Source organism: Laetiporus sulphureus, assembly GCF_001632365.1.
Source record: "Laetiporus sulphureus 93-53 unplaced genomic scaffold LAESUscaffold_113, whole genome shotgun sequence".
Lineage (NCBI taxonomy): Eukaryota > Fungi > Basidiomycota > Agaricomycetes > Polyporales > Laetiporaceae > Laetiporus > Laetiporus sulphureus.
In genome coordinates, this window is record NW_024468622.1 from 1 (window position 1) to 20086 (window position 20086).

At 52.2% G+C, this 20086-nt stretch overlaps 6 protein-coding genes across 6 annotated transcripts; 4 read left to right on the forward strand and 2 right to left on the reverse strand.

The window, feature by feature from the left end:
- Positions 1 to 2802: 2802 nt before the first annotated feature.
- LAESUDRAFT_732877 (uncharacterized protein) lies at positions 2803 to 3461 on the reverse strand. The gene has a single exon (XM_040910324.1). It carries the CDS (start codon positions 3419 to 3421, stop codon positions 2927 to 2929), a length of 495 nt encoding a protein of 164 aa, XP_040757521.1. The 5' UTR covers positions 3422 to 3461; the 3' UTR covers positions 2803 to 2926.
- LAESUDRAFT_718502 (uncharacterized protein) lies at positions 3424 to 4483 on the reverse strand (the record flags this gene model as incomplete). The annotated part of the gene is made up of 3 exons (XM_040907443.1): positions 3424 to 3548; positions 3622 to 4161; positions 4369 to 4483. The coding sequence occupies 3 exons, from the start codon at positions 4481 to 4483 to the stop codon at positions 3424 to 3426; spliced, it is 780 nt and encodes a 259-aa protein (XP_040757522.1).
- A 1420-nt stretch (positions 4484 to 5903) lies between these two features.
- On the forward strand, positions 5904 to 7025 carry LAESUDRAFT_732880 (FUN34 transmembrane protein). The gene is made up of 5 exons (XM_040910325.1): positions 5904 to 6087; positions 6151 to 6323; positions 6406 to 6559; positions 6619 to 6698; positions 6754 to 7025. The coding sequence occupies exons 1-5, from the start codon at positions 5945 to 5947 to the stop codon at positions 6915 to 6917; spliced, it is 714 nt and encodes a 237-aa protein (XP_040757523.1). The 5' UTR covers positions 5904 to 5944; the 3' UTR covers positions 6918 to 7025.
- Positions 7026 to 9149: 2124 nt separating this feature from the next.
- On the forward strand, positions 9150 to 11076 carry LAESUDRAFT_732881 (uncharacterized protein). Its single transcript, XM_040910326.1, has 4 exons — positions 9150 to 9289; positions 9344 to 10033; positions 10086 to 10857; positions 10919 to 11076. The coding sequence occupies exons 1-3, from the start codon at positions 9172 to 9174 to the stop codon at positions 10739 to 10741; spliced, it is 1464 nt and encodes a 487-aa protein (XP_040757524.1). The 5' UTR covers positions 9150 to 9171; the 3' UTR covers positions 10742 to 10857; positions 10919 to 11076.
- A 1255-nt stretch (positions 11077 to 12331) lies between these two features.
- Positions 12332 to 14291, forward strand: LAESUDRAFT_732882 (uncharacterized protein). Its single transcript, XM_040910327.1, has 4 exons — positions 12332 to 12400; positions 12455 to 13159; positions 13211 to 13991; positions 14052 to 14291. The coding sequence occupies exons 1-4, from the start codon at positions 12352 to 12354 to the stop codon at positions 14077 to 14079; spliced, it is 1563 nt and encodes a 520-aa protein (XP_040757525.1). The 5' UTR covers positions 12332 to 12351; the 3' UTR covers positions 14080 to 14291.
- A 3034-nt stretch (positions 14292 to 17325) lies between these two features.
- LAESUDRAFT_688867 (uncharacterized protein) lies at positions 17326 to 20086 on the forward strand (the record flags this gene model as incomplete). Its single annotated transcript, XM_040906005.1, has 7 exons — positions 17326 to 17645; positions 17712 to 17915; positions 17971 to 18545; positions 18594 to 18620; positions 18671 to 18889; positions 18944 to 19651; positions 19703 to 20086. Coding segments are annotated over exons 1-7 (2296 nt in total), but the record flags the coding sequence as incomplete, so codon positions are not given.

Here is a 20086-nt window from a genome sequence, read left to right on the forward strand (position 1 = left end):
TAGCGAACGCCGACGATGCATAACGTGCTCGTCCATTGTCTCCCCGTTTGTCGTGTATGTTTTTCTGTGCAGGTAAGTCGACATCCATTGTTCCGAGGTCGACAACTAATTTTTTAGTCTACTATCCTTGCGCCTCCGGCTGCTCAGAGTAGCGGGCTTTCCGTTGTGTAAGCTTTTCGTGCAAGTAAGTACTAGTCGTCCACTATTGTCCCAGGCTCGATGCTAATTGTTCGTATGTCCTGTGCACATTTGGCTGTCTTTCTCTATTCCGGCTACCAATTTGCCGCCTCTTTGCTTGCCTGGACTGGTCTCACAATCTGTCGTACGCACCATGGTGGTGGAAGGTCCCGAGCGTAGCTTAGCGCTTTCTCACCCTCTCTCAAACGCCCTCTCTCATTCGCATTCGAGATATAAAGTCTTGGCCCGCGCCAGTCCAGGGCCTCTCAACCATCTGTCCCCGTCAATCAATCACTTGCAGTCATGGGTCTTGTGCTTAGCGTGCTTAGCATTCTCTTCTACTACGTGGCAAGGATACGTAGAGCCATTCATTGCCGTGATACTGTCCCTGCGAAGGAAATTGTACGTTCATGGCTATGTTTTCAAAAGTGTGGCGTTCAGAAGTGTGTTCATTTGATCTTAGCAGCTTGCTTCCGCAATAGCATCGACCCAGCTTCATGACGGGTCGACAGGCAAGGAGTTTCTTCCAGCTGTAGGTACCCATTGACTTTTGTTATTTGATCCTTTCTCATCGTCCTTTCTCATCACTACTCAAAGTCATCTTCGGTTGCAATAAGCGAAGCAGATCAAGACGCACTGTGCCTTATCCACGAGGAGCTTACAGTCGTAAGTGCTGTTCTGTTTGTCCGGGCTTTTTCGCTTATTTTGGTTACTGTCCTAGATACCTGCTACACCCAGTAGAGATGCTTTCTTCCATGTCCCCAACGAACTGGTCCTCGCAATTGCTGAGTTACTGCCAGACAGCGACCTTGTGTGTCTGACCACCCTGTCCTGTCATATGCACTATATCACCGTTCCCATTTATCTTCGTCGACACGGCTTACGCATTTCCGGAGCCGACAAAGTCGTTGTCCTACTCAGAGATGATGCCATTGCGACTCTTTCTTTCTGGCGGCGTTCGCTGCTATTCCAGTGCCCCCGGATACTGCGTGTCGGTATCAACACCCCTTTCGAATACATGCGATTGGGTCGTTTCTTCGCGTCCCTGGGGTCTGATTCACCATTGCGGAACGTGAAACTTTTCCTCGACTCACCTCCAGGACAGCAGCTGGTGGAGGTACTGGATACGTTGCGTCACAGTTGTGTTTCGAGTATCACACTCTGGCACAGAAGTAGCATCATTTGCCGCCCTGTCTTACCATGCAAACATGTGTCCTGCTCGCCCGACTTTTCATTCTCCACCTTGGAAACATTTCAGCCTCAGGTGGCTGCACTGTTCGATTCTTCTTTGTCTCAATGGACATTGCAGATGATCAATTCCACTTCACTAGTCGAGCTGACTTTAGTCACACCGGGTCTCGCTTCCCCTCCCTGGTCCCTTATCCTGGAGCGACTCGCGATCCCTACCCTCCGCATCCTACGAATCGAGGGTGAACTTACTCACCTTGCCCTCGATCGTTTCTTGCAGCGCCATCGCGGACTAGAGGAACTTCATATAGGATATCATTCAGATTACGGCCGTGTAGCCCATCGACGAACCCCTCCTTCAGATCTATCTCATCTGCGGGTTCTCGCAGCGCCGACCATGTACCTTCTCCACATACTAGGCGACGAGCGCACGAGCGCCGCCACTCTGGAGAGATTGACGATTCTCCCTAGTCTCCACTGTGAGAAGACCGCCGAGTTCGTTTGCAGCCTCTCCAAGGTGCTCACGCTCGTCTCCGAGCTTGAGGAGCTGTACTGGCTCAATTGCACGTTTCCTCCTTTCATGGCAGCGGGCGTTGACGAAATACCGAACGGTATCATCGGACTTCCGCTATCGGATGTTCTACTTCCTAACGTGAAGTACGTTGTGTTGGAACAAGCATCGAGCGAGAATAAACGGGATTCCTTCAGTGCGTTGCTCTTGGTAAGTCGGCCATTATGGATTGGCGTAGTCCGATAGCTAAAAGGTTGCAAAATAGAGTCAGTTACCCGGCTGGTTGCGGCAATTTCCCATTCTATCGAACTTGCAGCTGTGGGAGGACGCTGTTGTTGACCGCACAGACGACATGGCACGTCTTTGCACTACCTGTGCCGCTTTATCTGATGTCTGGATGTATTCCGGTGGAAGGGAACTGAGCTGGGACTCCACCTCAGCGGTAGTCTCACACGGCAAGTTACTTTGTTCTGTTTCGAATTGAATTGATTACCCTATTCACTTATATCACGAGCTCGGGAAGCTTTTAAAGGGGACCGCGACGCGGTAATTGTTACCCTGCGAGCGGTACTAGTACTGTTGTAGACCGTACATGTGAAATTTATTGTCCAAGATCTGGAATCTACCACCATCAAATATTGTACATAGTTCCACCAATTTAAGGAGCGCGCGTATTTTCAATATGCGGAGGTTGATTTGCAGCTGTCACTTTCCTTGTGCTATTTCTGAACTATGTGAGGGCGTATCACACGATGGCATATGAGGTCCATTATTATAAACTGAGCAAAATGTCGTTTATTCAGAATTTACCGCTGATCGTATTGTGTGACTCCATAGTCACGCCCAGATTCCATATATATCTTCGGAAACGTAACGAGCGTAAATGTAAATGTCAATTTTAAAATACCAGATCGAATTTTAAATGCCTATTATGCGTTAAAAAACGGCTTCATGTCTGGGGTGATTGCGATCGCGTCTGCCATTGTCTGTCTGAACAGGCCGGGTGAGTCCGCCTGCATACTGTGCGAAAGTGTGATTGCTAATGTTCACTCAGATCTGTTCTGGAGCGCTACGGTTGCAGTTCGTACGTTTCGCAGGGCATTCTGGAGAACTCTTGGCAGCGTCCGACATGTATATTGCCCGCGCGCAATAGATACTGTTCCGCTTCATCCCGTTTTCTGTATCCGCATGGTACAGATGGTCATCGCGAGTGTAGTGTAGTCTCCCGTGGGCAGACGAGACGATTCCTTCACCCTCCGCGGGCTTCGGATATCTTAGTGTGGTGTGGAACAGAAGCGTACGGCACTCCGAGTGGTGGCGAGCGCTCGTCGTGTGCAACATTGTTCGTGAGACTGCGGCGTCCGGAACGCTGGTCGTGGAATATCCACGCACCTGCAGACGGGCGACTATCGTCATGGGAAGTGCGGGTTGCGGAATGGCTCGTCCGACGTGCATGAGAATGGTACGCTTCTGGCTCCGTTGAAGGCTCGACAAATGTTTATTCCGCGTAGTGGAGAATGCGACGGAACGTCTGCAAAAAATCATTCCTATATAACATGCAATGAGGTCAGGATAATTGCTGCAGACAAATGCTCTCTTATCTGCAGGCCACCACCAACAGCGCGGACGACACCCGGTCGGGCAGATTCGGGAATCGACACGGGCGCTTGCGCTGTATCGTTCGCTTATGTAAGCGTTCAAAGGCCTCCCTAGACGGCGCTTCCATGGCCGGGTACAGCGTATACCGGAGGTTGAAGGAATCTTCCTCTTCGTTGCTGGCATTGAACGGCGAGTTTCTAGCGCATCATCGGAAGTGTTAGGAGCGATGGGACGCGGTATTGATCGGGTCCCTTCGGCCGAGGGGATTAGTGTCCCGGTTGAGCGTTGATATAAGGTCTGGATGGGGAGAGGAAGCGGGTTTCTCTTTCCCTCGATCCTGCTCCGCTGTCGTGCTGCTAGCTGCTTGCTGCGTCCGTGCTTGATTTGCTGTTTGCTGGCTGTGTGTTTTCTCTGGCGGTGACGATGTGTGACGACCTTCTGTGCTGGGTTTGGGGGTGCTTCGAATTTGGATAACCGAGCCTCATGGTGGGGCTGACTGCTTCGTGAAGTCGTACTCTTCGGATTTCGAACGCATGGATATATGCTTGCTTCCGCCGGGGGAAGAGTGCAACTTCGAGTTCGCCTGCGTGCGGGGACGGGTTGGGACGCATGACTTCCTGGTTTGGGCTGGCGCTCGCCGAATTGGTAGAGCGCTGACATCATAGCGGTCGCTTGGAAGCCCCTACCTGGCGATGTTCGGTTGTGGATGTCAGCGAAGACGATGCGCGTTGTCAAGAAGGGTGGGCGGGCTGTGTGAGAGATATGGAGGAGTTGGTGTCGGTTGAGAGGATGTTCTGTCAAGTGCGTATTCTTGTCTCTGTGTATGCTAAGAATAGGGCTTACATGTCAACGATAGGGTCCTCCTGTCTTGCGGCAGATCGAAGAGCACGTACGCGCGGTCACCTGGTCGCGGGTCGTGATTTCGCGCCCTCCCATTCGCGCGGAGGTCGCATTTGTTCGCCGTGAAATTGCTGTATCCAGTGTGGCGGCCACGGATAAGGGAGGCATGATGCTAGGTCCGTGGAAAGTAGCTGGCGCTGGGTGGTCAGCGGGTCTGCACACGACGCATGTGGATGACGCTGGCGAGCTGCGTGAGTGACCCTTATCCCCGCAGATATATAGGGTGTCCGCTGTGCGCGCGACGATCCTACCTTCCCTCCTGTTCGTGCAATCGCTTTTGCTGCTCTGCTGGACGGTGCCCGTGGGCGGGCGGACGGTGCTCCCCGCCTTCGCGCGGATCCTTGCTTTCACATGTGGCTGAATCTCACTCTGTGCTCGTGATTCATATCTGACGACTGTACGATGACGGGGCTGGGAGCTCGACGAGCGATGCGGCATCCCGCCCATTCCGACGTTGGGGAGGGAAATGCGTACGCCACGTTCACTCAAGACGTCTCCTAAGTCCCCTGGTCGCCGAATACTTGGTCTGCTACAACTGGCAAAAGTGTTCTAGTGTTCAGGGTTGTGCTCTGGTCGTCCATTCTGGAAATCGGTGATCACTATCATTCTCCGCGTCGCATCAGCAAGCTTCCGCAGCGGCGCTCCATGTCCGTAGGCGCCCATTTTCTGCAAGGCTTCTGTAATTGTGGATGTGTTCGAGGCTATCTAGTGCCTCTGCCGCGGAGCTGCTCGTTATCCTCGCACACATGTTACGCCGGACGGCCCCAATGGTGTTGTGCGCGAGACCGACCCAAACTCGCTAGCGCAGAACGCGCGTGCTGTCGGCAGTCAGCTGACAGCATGTGAAGAAGCCTGGGTCGCGCGCGCCTTCCTTGGTGATTGCTCACGCCCTTTGCCTGGTAATTGGATCGCTTTCGACATACAGGGACTAGGGGCATGCTATGCGACCGCATGACCTCTTCTATCTGCCATCTGCCCGGTTCAAGACGCGCGCGTCGTCGATGTGCGATACGCGTTGACGCTTTGAAAATTTATCGCGGCCGAGTGCGACGGCGTGATGCGATGCATTCCTGGATCCGATGCGGTTTCTATCGATTGGGCTCGCAGAGAAGATGCCGTCGGTGGGTCGGTCCGTGCGCGTGCGGCGGTGCGGTGTACGGCATGGTGCCTGGCCGGGCAAGGTCTTGTTTCGCATAGTCGCCCGACTCCGGCGGGCACGCGCGGGCAACGTAAGCTGGCCGACGCTGTTTGGCATGGCAGTGGGCTCGGGCTCCAGCTGGCTGCAATTCAACGCTCGCCACCGCTTGGTGATTTGATCGGGCTTCACTGGGGCCTTTTGCGCTAATTGGCCTGGACAACATTTAGCCTCCCCAGACGTGACTGCGGGGTTCATCAACGAGCGGTCACAAGGCTATCCTGAAACTAGAACGCACGCTCTCCATTCCTTATTCGTATTGGATCGCTTATGTAAGCGCCCTTCTAAAAGGCTCTTCCCTCGTCTTGTCACTCCCCCGTCTCGCACCCTCTCCTCCACACCACTGTTCTCTGCCAGCGTCGCTCCATTGCACAATGTCCTCGCACTCCCACTCCCAGTTCGAGAAGGCAGAGAAGGTAGAGAGCGGTGAGATCGCCGAGGTCAACGCTCTCCCCACGCGCACAGCGTTGGGCCCGTCCACGCCTCAGTTCAGGAAGCTTGGAAACCCAGGGCCTCTGTGCGTTTTTTCACGCAGATTCTTCTGTCGAGCGAGTTTCTGACGAGTTTTCTCCATCTGCAGCGGGTTGTTTGCCTTCGCCGGCACCACGCTCATGCTGTCGCTGTTCAACGCGTCTGTGCGGGACATCCACACGACGAACGCGATCATGGCCATGGCTCTGTTCGTTGGCGGCCTCGCGCAGTTCGCCGCGGGCATGTGGGAGTTCGCGTGTGCAAACACCTTCGGCGCGACTGGTGAGTCTCTCGCGGCCGCCGTATCTGCTGCCCCTTCTTATTGGATCCTACGGGTTTCTCACGCCGATATTTGCCCGCGCAGCCTTCACGATGTACGGTGCATTCTGGATGTCGTACGCGACGATCTTCATCCCCGGCTCTGGCATTAGCGCCGCTTACGCGGATGCCGCGGAGGACTACGCGACGGCCCTCGGTATGTACCTGATGATGTGGTTCATCATTACGTTCCTTCTTTTGTAAGTCCCACCCCTGGGTCGTGTCGCTATCTTACGTGAACTAATTCACCGCGTTGCAGTGTTGCTTCAACGCGCCGGAACATCGGCATGTGCGCCCTGTTCTTCTTCCTGACGATCACGTTCCTCCTCCTCGGCATCGGTAAGTGCCCGCGTCGTCTCCAGTCCGATATCCAAAGCTGACTTGGGGTCCGTAGCCGAGCTTGTGAAGTCAACGTCTGCGGCATGCGCGAAGGCGGGCGGCTGGACGGGTATCATCACGGCGTTCATCGCGTTCTACGTGGGCCAGGCACAGCTGATGATCCGCGAGGAGAGCTGGTTCACAATGCCTATCGGTGTTATCCCTCAAAGGCTCAATTGATTTCGTTGCCGCGTGGGCCCGAAAAGCCCTGCTCTGCCTTGAAGCTTGCATCGCTTCGTGTATTACTAGTATATTATAGGTGCTACTTATACCGTATCATTATGGGGAGTGGTTTACTTTGGAACTTCTGGTCCTTGTGCGTCGTCGTTCCAGGCTCCCATGGGCGGGGCGGGGATGCGGGGAATGTGGAGAGTGATTGGTGCCGGTGGGGCGCCGCGATCTGGTTGATGATGATGCGCTCGGCGCGTGACACATTGTGCTGACTGAAGAGTGCGCGCCCGACGCGCTCGCTTCCCAGTCCCTGACGCGGACGAATTCACCCCCGCAGCGGGTTACTACCAACGGGTTCATAATTCAGCCTCAGCACGCTAGAGTTGCGGCTAGAGTTGCGAGTCGGGGGAATGCATAGCTTGACGATGTGGTTGACAGTGTTTGTTTGGACCGCCGGTTACAGATATCGATGCGATGTGTCACACAACGCGTAGACGTTCGACAGGTGGCCAACTCGTGAGAAATTTTGGTTCGACGGTTGCTGTGGCGCGGTGAGCTGTCTCTATGGCGGCGGACACTGAGGGCCGTGGGCAAAACAGCTTATTTTTTGCTGACAGTCCGGACTTAAGTGCCGGAAGCAATCATCATGATATATATACCGCGCGTTCCTCCTCCCTTAAGCTTGGAAGATGGGGTGCGGCCGCTGAGCCTGTTTTGCTCGCAGGCGCGCAGGAAGAATGAATACAGAGAATGCGTGGTTGTCTGCCCGATGGACGAACGGAACGCGCGGAAAGCTCGCTGTGCTTCCTGCAGACACAGCACAGCGCAGACAACATTAACTTGAAGTGAGCTGTGCGGAATTGCGTGGAAAAGAAAGACTCTAGAACGCGCTGACTGACGATGCGCGCTTTCAGATGGCAGTCAGGGTCAGGATGCTGTACGCTGAGGCGCACCGCGCTTCGCTCGGTGTGACGTCCACGTCGAGCGGGTGACGTCGCCGTCGCTATGACCATATGAGCTCACGAACCGATAATGGGCGGGCGACCATCGTGTGATGTCCGTTTGTTAACTCCTGAGCTTGCGTGTGAGTTGATGTCCCTGTTCCTGAAATTCTGATATGGCTTATGATGGCATCACGCATCTCAGAGGTGCCAAATCCAAGCTAGAAGCGGCTATGACGTGCCTTTGTATCTGGCGTTGTGACTCCATGAGTCGTGTGCCAGCGCTACTAGTATCCGTGAACAGACTAGATTCACACTGTGGATGATTTCACGGTTGCCATTCCTCGGGCGTTCTCGTCCAAGCACACACTGGGTGGCTTCGTCTCGAGAGTAGTCGGTCACAACTGCTGGTGCTGAGGCGAGACGGCTCCTCGGACGAAGGGACGCTGTCTCACGCGGCCACGCTGAAGAAGATGCATTACCGCGGATCTTTACAGATGGTATTCGGTATGGCGATCAGCGGGTCGCAGAGGCAGCGCTGCCGACATGGTGAGTGGGATCTCGTATTTGTTGAATGGTAACGGTCATCGTTTATTCGCGGCCGCGGGTAGTGGCGACTATTCGGGATCAGGATGCATGGATGTTCGCGACGAGAAAATACGTCGTCCCATGTCTCTTGGTCACAACCGTTAGTTTATGCTATCGTTATTCGATGAAAGGTGATGAGGACGAGCGTAGCAATTGTGCCATGTCATATGTCATGCACACAGTAAGCAACAACTTCTCGGGTGCCGAATCGCCGGTCGAGGATTTGGAAGGAACGTTCTGCTCGTATGTGGAAGTTGACTCATTTCTGCACAGATACCGTCCAGCCAAGACGAAATGCATTCCCCGCTTGGCGTCGTCGCATGTAGGCACCAGCGCTGTCCGTGATGCAGAGCTCGAACGATCATTTAGTCGATGGTGGTGAAGACTGATGGATGGTTATCATTGTGAGCTCAATGTTCTGGTCACATGCAACACTGGCAAAAGCCCTCCCCTGGACTTCTTACAATCTCGGCTGCGCGCGAATGAGGACGGACACAGTCAATTAGGGAACAATTGGACGGATTGTTGCCTGATCGTGACGGCCTCATGGTCCCACGGCATCCGAAGACGTCCGAAGGAGGTACACAGTGCGCATTTTTCCTCTCCGCTTGCCATCGATATGGTCATGTGCGGCCTGATCCCAGATCATCGACGATAGGACTCTTGCTGGTGAACCGTTCGTGTTGTTAGGACTCTGCCGCCATCGTTACATCTCAAACATAAGTCTATCCGACATGGAACCCGAGCAATCTGAGAAGAAAGGCCCTCCTGTTGTTGAACATACCAGCGTGCATGCAGCGCGAATGCTATCGCCGCGCTATGCGATGCACGCAATCAACGTCTTCATTGTTGGCAAGCACTTGTTCTCCATTGTTGTATGAGCTATGACTGACTCCGACGCTTCAGACGATTCAGCATGGGTATGGTGGTATGATCAACAAGGTGCAATCCAGTCGAGCGGTGTCGATTTCATCAAGGATTGGATTGCCACATCCCGTCATTTTGGTCTGCGTGAGTGGAGTATCGACGCCACACTGATAAAGGACGAATATCAGCACTATCTGAAGAGGGCTTTGAGTGAGCATCCAAAGAACGACGGGACGATCTACGAGATCTATCCCCGTCGCGGTCACCAAGGATTCGACATCATATTCGGAGATCGTGAAGGTCAGATGAATGTCAAAGCAGAGGTTATTCTACATCCAGACGAAACCGTTAGATCGCGATATTCCCTTTTCGGTCCGGGAACAAGTGTCTTTGGGACCATGCAGGAGAAGCCGATCCAAGCAGATGTGGCGATGAGGATATACTGGCCGGAGGCCATCCGTACGAGCGAGGCCATCATCATTGACCGGGCGGTGGAACTGGATCGGAGAGACTCGCTCATAGAGGGACATTTACCCGCGGTACCTGCCTCGTATGACCGGCACTATTCGACCGGAACAAGTGGGGAGGACATCCACAAAGAAGGGCCAATTGTTGGAGATGCTGTCGGTGGCTCACGTTGCACGCCCCTACTGCCGATACAGAAATTGTTGCCCATTGATGGGTTGCCCGGTGATGAGTTCCTACGTGAATGGGTGGAATGTTATCGACGTGAGTTATCACGCTACTTCAGTGACTTCTCATCTGATTGGCTCTCGAACAGGCCACCCCGCGCTCTGGATCAAGGACATTGAACATACGGATATCAGTTTTCACAATCTGCTTCATGAACCCACCACTTCAAAGAGTGTGCTGAATGAGTTCGATTTGGCTACGATCTGTCTCATCGGTGAGAACCAGGTGACAGGCCGGGAACAGACTGGTACCATCCCCTTCATGGCAATCGACCTCCTCTCAAGAGAGTATTATTGCGGAGAGATCGTGCGCCTGTATCGCCATGATTTCGAATCATTCCTTTGGGTCCTGGCCTATGTACTGTTGCGTGGATTCTCTGGGGAACAAGATGAAGAATTCAAAAAATGGAACACTGGGAATCACGATCGTTGTCGCGCCTTCAAGAACAACTTCCTCGGAACGTTGGTAAGATGGCGAGCCCGGGGTGAGAATGCACTGGTTTGGAAAGATGCTGGGTTTCGGTTATTGAGATGGTTGAGGGTTAAACTGTACCGGATGGACGACTTGCGTGATCTTAGAAAGTGGGCACCAGACGAGCTGTCAGAGAGTGACCTCGAAGAGGTAAATCGATGGGATGATCAGTCCAATCACTCGGCCGTACAGCTTCTCAAAGAAGCTGAGAGTGTCATGATGAAGCACTTAGCGGATTCCTCCATTACCTTTCACCCACTCTATGATGAATAACTTCAACTTGGTATCTCTCTTCTCCATCAACTGCCGATTCATCCTTAGTCTGCCCAATGGACGAAGAAAATGCGGGAAACGCTCGCCGTGTTTCCCGCCGACTCGGACAATACTAGGTGAGCCGTGCGAGACTTTGCTTGGAAAGAAAGACAACACTGACAGACAATGCACCCACAGGTGGCCACTGCGCGATGTTCATTTGTTACCTCCTGGCTTGCATGTGAATGAAGAAACCTGTTTTTATATGACTCATGGCGGCATCACCCGTGTCGGAGGTGCCAACCTCGAGCTGAGAGCGGCTGTGATGTGTATCCAATATCATTGTGTGGCGTGGGGAAAGCCAAATAGATGAATGATCAAGTCTCCGGTGGAGTGCATTACGCTGCTAGCAAGGATTCGCCATTAAGAAAGAGTAGAACGTGTTTGCGAGTCGCGTGCCAGCGCTATCCGTGGACAGACAACATTTACACTGTGGGTTGTCTCACGGTCGCCACTCGTCGGGCGTTCTCGTCCAAGCGCACATTGGGCGGCTTCGTCCTGAGAGTGGTCGGCCATATCTGCCGGTGCTGAGACGAGACGGCGCCGGCAGAAGAACGCTTATCATCACGCAACGGAGAATTACAGCGAGGCAGAGCCATCTAAATCGACAGGCTTCTTCTAGTCCTGAGTTTGTACATATGATATTTGCCGTTCGGTATCGCGATTAGCGAGCGGGTTGAGCAGGCAGCGCTTCCATCTACCATCTGACGACTCACCACCGTGATGGGGAAAATTCCAACGTGATCGATATGATGATCGCGTCTGCGGTGAGTAGTATGCCGATAATGTGAGTACAGTACCGAATACTGTGCGACCGACCTTCAAAATGCTTGTTTGCTGAATCGTATGTCATTGTTCAAATGCCCGCTTCAGGTAGTAGTGACCATTCAGGGCTCTGAAATGCTATGAGGAAAACAATAGTAACATGTCATATGTCATGCGCTTGCGCCACAAAGCTCGGGTACGGAACACACCGGGTCGAGTCTTCGGAAGGACGTTCTGCTTGTACATGAACTAGCACAGATACCGTCCAGCCGACGCGGTATGCGTTCACCGCTCGGCGTCGTCGTATGTAGGCACCAGCATTGTCCCATCATGCAAAACTCGACAATCATTTTGTCAAATGGTGGTGAGGACCCTGGTGGATTGTTACAATCTGTTAGTATCGAAGTCGTGAGTTCAACTTTTTTGGTTACGTGCAAGTCGTTGGCAAAAATACCCCTTGACCTCTTACAATCTCGGCTGCGCATGGATGAGGACGTGGACAGATAAGTCAGGGGAAAATTGGATGCATCATTCAGTTGCCTGATCATCAATGGCCTCGTGGGCCCTGTGGCATCAGAAGGCGTCTGAAGGAGATACACAGCGCATTATTTTTTTCCTCTCCGCTTGCATCGATAGCGTCATGTGCGGCCTGATTCCTCATTATCGACGACAAACTTCTTTTTGGTGAACCATCGAGCGTAATGATATCGTTGGAACTCTGCCATCGTTCTCTCGACATGATACCTGAGAAACCTGAGAAGGAAGGTCGTCCTGCTGTTGCAAGATCTGGCATGTATGCAGCGGAAATGCTAACGCGGCGTTATGCGTTGCATGCAATTAACGTCGACATCGTTGGCAAGCACTTGTTCTCCATTGTTACATGAGCTATGACTGACTGCGACACTTCAGACAATTTAGCATGGGTATGGTGGTATGATCAACAAGGTGCAATCCAGTCAAGCGGTGTCGATTTCATCAAGGACCTTCCCTATTTCCTTGTTCTGATTGCCACATTCCGTCATTTGGGTCTGCGTGAATGCGGCATTGACGCCACACTGAGAAGAGATGGACATCAGCACTATTTGAAGAGGGCTACGAGAGAGTATCCGAGGAACGACAGAACAGTTCACGAGATCCATCCCCGTCGCACCCACGGCTTCGACGTCACATTCGGAGATCGCAAAGATCAGACGAATGTCAAAGCAGCCACCATTGCACGTTCTGACAAGATCGTTAGATCGCGATATTCCCTTTTCGGTCGGGAAGCAAGGGACTTCGAGGCCACGCAGAAGAAGGCGACCCAAGCGGATACAGTCATGAAGAGATACTGGCCGGAAGTCACTCTCACGAGCGAGGCCGTCGCTTTGGAGCGGGCGGTAGAAATGGGTCGGGGAGATCCGCTCATAGAGGGACATCTGCCCACGGTACTTGCCTCGTACGACCTGAACTACTCGACTGGAACAATTCGCGAGGATATCCAGAAAGAAGGACGAACTGTGGGGAATGCTATCGGTGACTCACATTGCATGCGCCTACTGCTGATGCGGAAACTGTTGCCCATCGACGGATTGCCTGCGGAGGAGTTTTTGCGTGTATGGGTGGAATGTTATCGATGTGAGTATCATGCTACTCCAGTGATTTGTCGTGTAAATCGCTCTCGAGCAGGCCATTTCGCGCTCTGGATGAAGGGCTTGAAACACACGGATATCAGTCTTGACAACATGCTCTATGATCCCGTCACTCAAAAAGGTGTTCTGAACGTCTGCAATTTGGTCTACCTGGATGATAGGAGCCAGGCGATAGGGCAGGAACGGACTGGCACCGTCCCCTTCATGGCAATGGATCTTCTCTCAAGAGAGTATTTCCGCGGAGAGATTGCGCGCTTGTACCGCCACGATTTCGAATCATTCCTTTGGATCCTGCTTTATAGGCTGCTGCGTGGATTCACCACGGAGCAGAATAAAGACTTGGGAAAATGGAACACGGGGAATTACAAAGATTGCTTTGAGTCCAAGAGCGCTTTCCTCGCCAGGTATATGGGAACATGGGAAGCTACGGACGAGAATGCACTGGTTTGGAAAGGCGTTGGATTTTGGTTGTTTAGATGGTTGGATGAAAAACTTTACACTATGCGGCGCTTGCGTGATTTGAAGAATCAGGAACCAGAAGAGCTGTCATGGAGTGGCCTCGAAGAGATAAATCGATGGGACGATCCGTCCAACCAGTCGTCCACACAGGTTCTCAAAGACGCTGAGGGTGTCATTGCGACGCGCTTGGCTAAGGCGGGTTCCTCCATTCCCTTCAAGTTCCAACCGCTCTCTGACGAAGAGCTCCAACGGTATCTCCCTTCTCCATCAACTCGCAATTCATCCGTAGTCTGCCCAACGGACGAAGAAAATGCGTGGAAAACGCTCGCTGTGTTCCCCACAGACACGGATGATATTAAGTGAGCTGTGCGAAACTTTGCGTGGAAAGAAGGACATTGACAGATGATAAACACTCTCAGATGGCAGGCCAGAGATGCTGCATGCTGAGATGCACCACGCTTCGCCCGTTGTAACGTTCATGTCGAGCGGGCATACACATCGTCGCCTTAATCACCCGAGCTTACGAACCGATAGTGGGTAGCGGACGACCACCGCGTGATGTCCATTTGTTATCTCCCAGGTGTGCATGTAAATTAGCAACCATGTTTTTCGTACAGTTTATGATGGCATCACCCGTTTCGGAGGTGCCAACCTCAAGCCAAGAATAGCTACGATACGCCTTTATATTCGGTGTCATTGTGGTGCATTGGGTGAGACGAGTGAATCACTGGTCAACTCTCCGGTGGACTGCATTACACTGCGAGCAAGGATTCGCGATGCAGAATGTGTTCGTGAGTCGTGTGACAGCGCTATCTGTGGACAGACTAGATCCACACCGTAGATAGTCTCACGGTCGCCATCTGTCGGGCGTCCTCGTCCAAGCGCACATTGGGCGGCTTCATCCTGAGAGTGGTCGGCCACATCTGCCGGTGCTGAGACGAGACAGCGCCGGAAAAAGAACGCCTATCACGCAACACTGGGAAAGGAGAATCTCAGCTAGGTAGAGCCATTAAAATCGGCATGCTTCTTCTTGTCCTGGGTTTCTACATATGGTATTCGTCGTTCGGTATCGCGATTAGCGGGTCGAGGAGGCAGCGCTTCCATTTACCATCCGACGACTCACCACCGTGATGTGAAAAACTTGAACGTGATCGATATGATCGCGCCTACGTTGAGTGTGCCGACAATGTGAATGGAATTTCGGACACTTCGGGACCGACCTTCAGAATGCTTATTTGCTGAATCAGGCTGAATCGTATTCATTGTTCAGACGCCAGCCACGGGTAGTCTGAGTAGCCATTCAGGACTCGGAAATGCATGAATGTCTGCGACGAGAATATACATCATCCCATGTAGGCTCTTGGTCACAATTGTTTAGCTTGCGGTATCGTTATCTGATGAAAAGTAACGAGGACCAGCCTGACAATTGTAACATGTCATTACGCCACAAAGCTCGGGTACGAGACACACCGGGTCGAAGATTCGTAAGGATGTTCTGCTCGTACGTGAACTCAATAATTTAGCACAGATACCATCCAGCCGATACGGTACGCGTTCGCCACTGGGCGTCGTCGTATGCAGGGTTGTCTCATCATGCGGAACTCGAACGATCATGTTATTAAATGGTGTTGAGGACCAGCCTCCCTTGACCTCTTACAATCTTGGCTGCGCGTGGATGAGGACGTGACATGGAGACAGTCAGTCAGGGAAAATTGGACGAGTCATTGTGCATGCCTCGTGGGCACCTGTGGCATCAGAAGACGTCACGGTCAAATCGATAGGATCATGTCATGCGGCTTGATCGTAGATCATCAACGATAAGCTTCTTTCCGGCCAGCCGTTGGGCGTACTAATGTGTTGCTAGAACTCTGCCATCATTACATCTGAAACATAAGCCTCTCCGACATGATGCACGATGCATGATGAGGCCTGAGCAATCTGAGAAGAAAGATCCTCCTGCCCATTGTTGTACAATCCGGTATGAATGCAGCGGACATGCTATTGATCGTGGCGCTATGCCATGCACGCAACTAACGTCGTCATCGTTGGCAAGTCCCTGTTCTCCATCGTTGCATGAGCTATGACCGACGCCGACGCCACAGACAATTTAGCATGGTGTGGTGGTATGATCGACAGGGTGCTATCCAGTCGAGCGGTGTCGATTTCATCAAGGACCTCCCTATTTCCTTGTTCTGATTGCCACATTCCGTTATTTGACTCTGGGTGAGTGCGGATTGACGCCACACTCATAAGGGATGAATATCATTCATTATCTGAAGGATGCAGCATCCGAGGAACGACCGTGAGCAGTTCACGACATCCATCCTCGTCGCAATCACCACGGCTTCGACGTCATATTCAGAGATCGCGAACATCAAACGAACGAGAAAGCAGCAGCTATTATACATCCTGACAAAATCGTTAAATGGCGATATTCCCTCTTCGGTCGGGAAACAAGTGTCTTTGGAGCCATGCAGTGATGAAGATACACTGGCCGGAGGTCTGTTGTACGAGCGAGGCCATCGTTTTTGGGGGGGCAGTGGAACTGGGTCGGGGGGACTCGCTCAAAGAGGGACAAGGTGCTTGCCTCCTACGACCTGGACTATTCGACCAGAAAAATTCTGGGGGACACCCTGAAAGAAGGGCGGATATTGGGGAATGCTATCGGTGACTCACGTTGCATGCACCTACCGTTGATGCGAAAATTGTTGCCCATCGACGAACTGCCCGCTGAGGAGTTCCTACGAGTGGAATGCTATCGATGTGAGCATCATAGTACTTCGGTAATTTGTCGTCTAATTGGCTCTCGAACAGGCCATTTCGCGCTCTGGATGAAGAGCACTGAACACACGAGTATCAGCGTCGACAATTCACTTCATGATCCTAGCACTTCAAATGGTGTTCCGAATGAATGATTTCGATTTGGCTAGGATCTGTCTGGACAATAAGAGCCAGGTAATGGGGCAGGAACAGACTGGCGCCATCCCCTTCATGACAATTGACCTCCCCTCACGAGAGTAGATCACAATGTGTTCAAACTGATTCCAGCGGAATCATAACCTTGTGCCCCGGTGAAGCATCCTAGGCCGATTGATGAAGCGATATGTGCCGAAGAATAATGCGGCGTACCCACCCACTCCGGATGAACAATTAAGCATCCTAGGCTGAGATCCAATGTTTCAAGATTCCTGCATGCCACCATATCTGGAACATGAGCAAGCGAGAAATTTGTTATTGAGCGAAACAACCCTGTTGTGAAGTTGCCTGCTTTCGGAGTCATGCATTTGACTTGTTGTTTCTGGTCTCGAGCATAAAACAAGCTCATGTGGCCCATTGTTTCAAACCACGGAGCTGTCTTCAGAGGATATCCACAGGAGGTACACAGCGCAATATTGACCCCCGCTTGTATCGATAGGATCCCCCATATGAGGCTCGATCCTACTAGTAGATCATCGATAATACTAGGCTTCTTTTTTGGGTGAATCATTGGGCATATGATGGTGATGGAACTCTGCCATCATTACATCTGAAACATATAAGTCTCTCCGACACGATGTGCCCAAGGTGATAATTGTTTCACAACGAAGAACAACAGAACGTGATCGAGCGCGAAAGTTGTGCCAGCCGTAAAACGCGCAGGAACAAAAGGAACAAGCCTGATGCACTGCACGTGACTAACATCGTGGTTTGTTCCGGAAAGCGATCAACAGAAAGCAATCAACAGAAGCCACAGCCATCGTTAAGCGCAGCATGCGGCCAGCGTCTTATCCGACTATAAAGGTCAGCTATTAGGGTCGGGTCGTTCCCCAGTATCACTTCACATCGCGTTCAACCATGACCAGCAATCCTCCTGCAGTTACCACGCCTCCCAATGCTGGCCCTCCCAACGCTCCTGCACCTACCACGCCTCCCAATGCTGGCCCTCCCAACGCTCCTGATGTCGTGAAGAGCACCCCTGGGCGGCCAGATAGTAGCGCCGCAGCCGGTGTTAGCGATGCCTACAAATCACTCAAGTAAGCGATCGTCCAGACTCAAATGAACGATTCGCTCATCGTGCCCAAATGAACGCCACATTATAGGAAGGCGGAAGTGGAAGCCTACATTAGGAACGACCTGGAAAAGCATTTCCAATGCGATTTTCGCGATTTGCTCAAAGTCTTACTGCGTAGAGTTGCGAAGGACGAAGACGCTCATAAGACCAACGAGGACCTTTTGAAAGAATGCGTCCGAGAAGTCTTACCTCTCTGCAATGACCCAGACTTGCAAGCCAATCTCAAAAGCTAGTACGTAGTCATTGTAGGTTATTGTTGGGCATCCCTGTTTACTAACGTCACATAGTACTCAAGCTTATACTCACGAGAGCCATTGCTATGCTCCCTTCACCCTGACCTTCAATCGAGCTCTACACCTGATCAAGGAGCTCAAGAACCTTCCTTTGAAAGCCCCTAAGGCTGGCGAGGATTTGGAGACCATGTTCTACAGAAATGATCCCAATCTGCTTACCGGTAGCCACGGTGAACTTTCGTCGGCCCGAAAGCCTGACGTTGTGTTAGTCGCCCGTGGCTCTGCTATTCGCGCAGCCGGAGATGTGTCCCTTCACTATACATGGGACGAAATTGCCATGAAGTGTGCACCCGATCGCCCTGCTATAGAACAGGCTTTCTCCTGGGCGGACGTTCTCTCATGTTTCGAGTTCAAACGCCGCAGTACCACAAAGCGTTTGAATCCCCCACCTGACCGCTATGAATACAAGGGTACCCTTTCAGCCAAAATCCCTCCTTTGGCAGTGGACAAAGAGTGGCCTTTTGGAGAGGACGCCGCTGTTGCTGTCGCCGCTCCCGTCGCCGCTCCCGTTGTCGCCGCTCCGGTGCAGACGACGTCTCAACGCAAGGTCGAACGAACAGGAGGCTCAGGTAAGTTCCTAAGTCTGTTTCCGACTACTTCGGCTCATCTGTCAACAGGAGACGCATCGAATCCCGCACCCACTTGTGAGTATGACATCATAGTTGTGAATGTCGGTTCTCATTGTCTCCCATAGTGCGGAGATCAGCTAGACTCCGAGGGAGTACGCCAGTGGTGACAGAGCAGCCATCTGCAAAGAGAAAGTCCGATAGTCAGCCCGACAGTCAACGGTCCAAGAAGGCGAAACCTGAGGAACCTAAGAAAGATCCTCCTGTCGTTGTACAATCCGGCATGTATGCAGCGGAAATGCTATCGCGGCGCTATGCGATGCATGCAATTAATGTCGTCATCGTTGGCAAGTACTCGATCTATATCGTTGCATGAGCTATGACTTACTCCGACGCTTCAGACGAAATAGCATGGGTATGGTGGTATGATCGACAAGGCGCAATCCAGTCGAGCGGTGTCGATTTCATCAAGGACCTCCCCTATTTCCTTGTCCTGATTGCCGCATTCCGTCATTATACTCTGCGCGAGTGGGGTATTGAAGCCACGCTGATAAAGGATGAATATCAGCACTATCTGAAGGGTCCGGATGTGCCAGGTGACAAGACCGACGCAAAAACTGACGAATTCTGTCCTGCTCGCGACAAAACAGACTTCGACTTCGCATTCAGAGATCGCGAAGATCAGATGAATGTTAAAGCAGAGGCTACTGTACATCTTGGCGAACCCATTCAATTGCGATATTCCCTCCTCGGTCGGGGAACAAGGGTCTTTGGGGCCACGCAGAAGAAGCCGACCCAAACAGATGCAGTGGTGAAGATATACTGGCCGGAGGTCGCTCGTACGAGCGAGGCCGTCATTATTGACAAGGCGGTGGAACTGGGTCGGGGAGACCCGCTCATAGAGGGGCATCTGCCCACGGTGCTTGCCTCATATGACCTGGACTACTCGACCGGAACAATTCGGGAGGACATCCAGAAAGAAGGACAGCTTGTTGGGAGTGCTATCGGTGGCCCACGTTGTATGCGCATACTGCTGATGCCCAAATTGTTGCCCATCGGCGAATTGCCTGCTAAAACGTTCATCGAACGTTGGATAGAATGTTATCGATGTGGGTGTCGTGCTACTTCAATGATTTATTGTCTGACTAGGTTTTGAACAGGCCATTTCGCGCTCTGGATGAAGGGCATTGAACACACAGATATCAGTCTTGACAACCTGCTCTATGATCCCACCACTGAAAAGGGTGTTCTGAACGATTTCGATTTGGCTAGGATCCGCCTGGACGATAGGAACCAGGCGACAGGGCAAGAACGGACTGGCACCATCCCCTTCATGCCAATGGATCTCCTCTCAGATGAGTATTTCCGCGGAGAGATCGTGCGCCTGTACCGCCATGATTTCGAATCATTCCTTTGGATCCTGCCCTATAAGCTGCTGCGTGGCGTCGACAAACAAGATGCAGATTTGGCAAAATGGAACACTGGCGACTACAGCCGTTGCCTAGACTCCAAGAACACCTTCCTCAACACGAATTTGGGAAGAT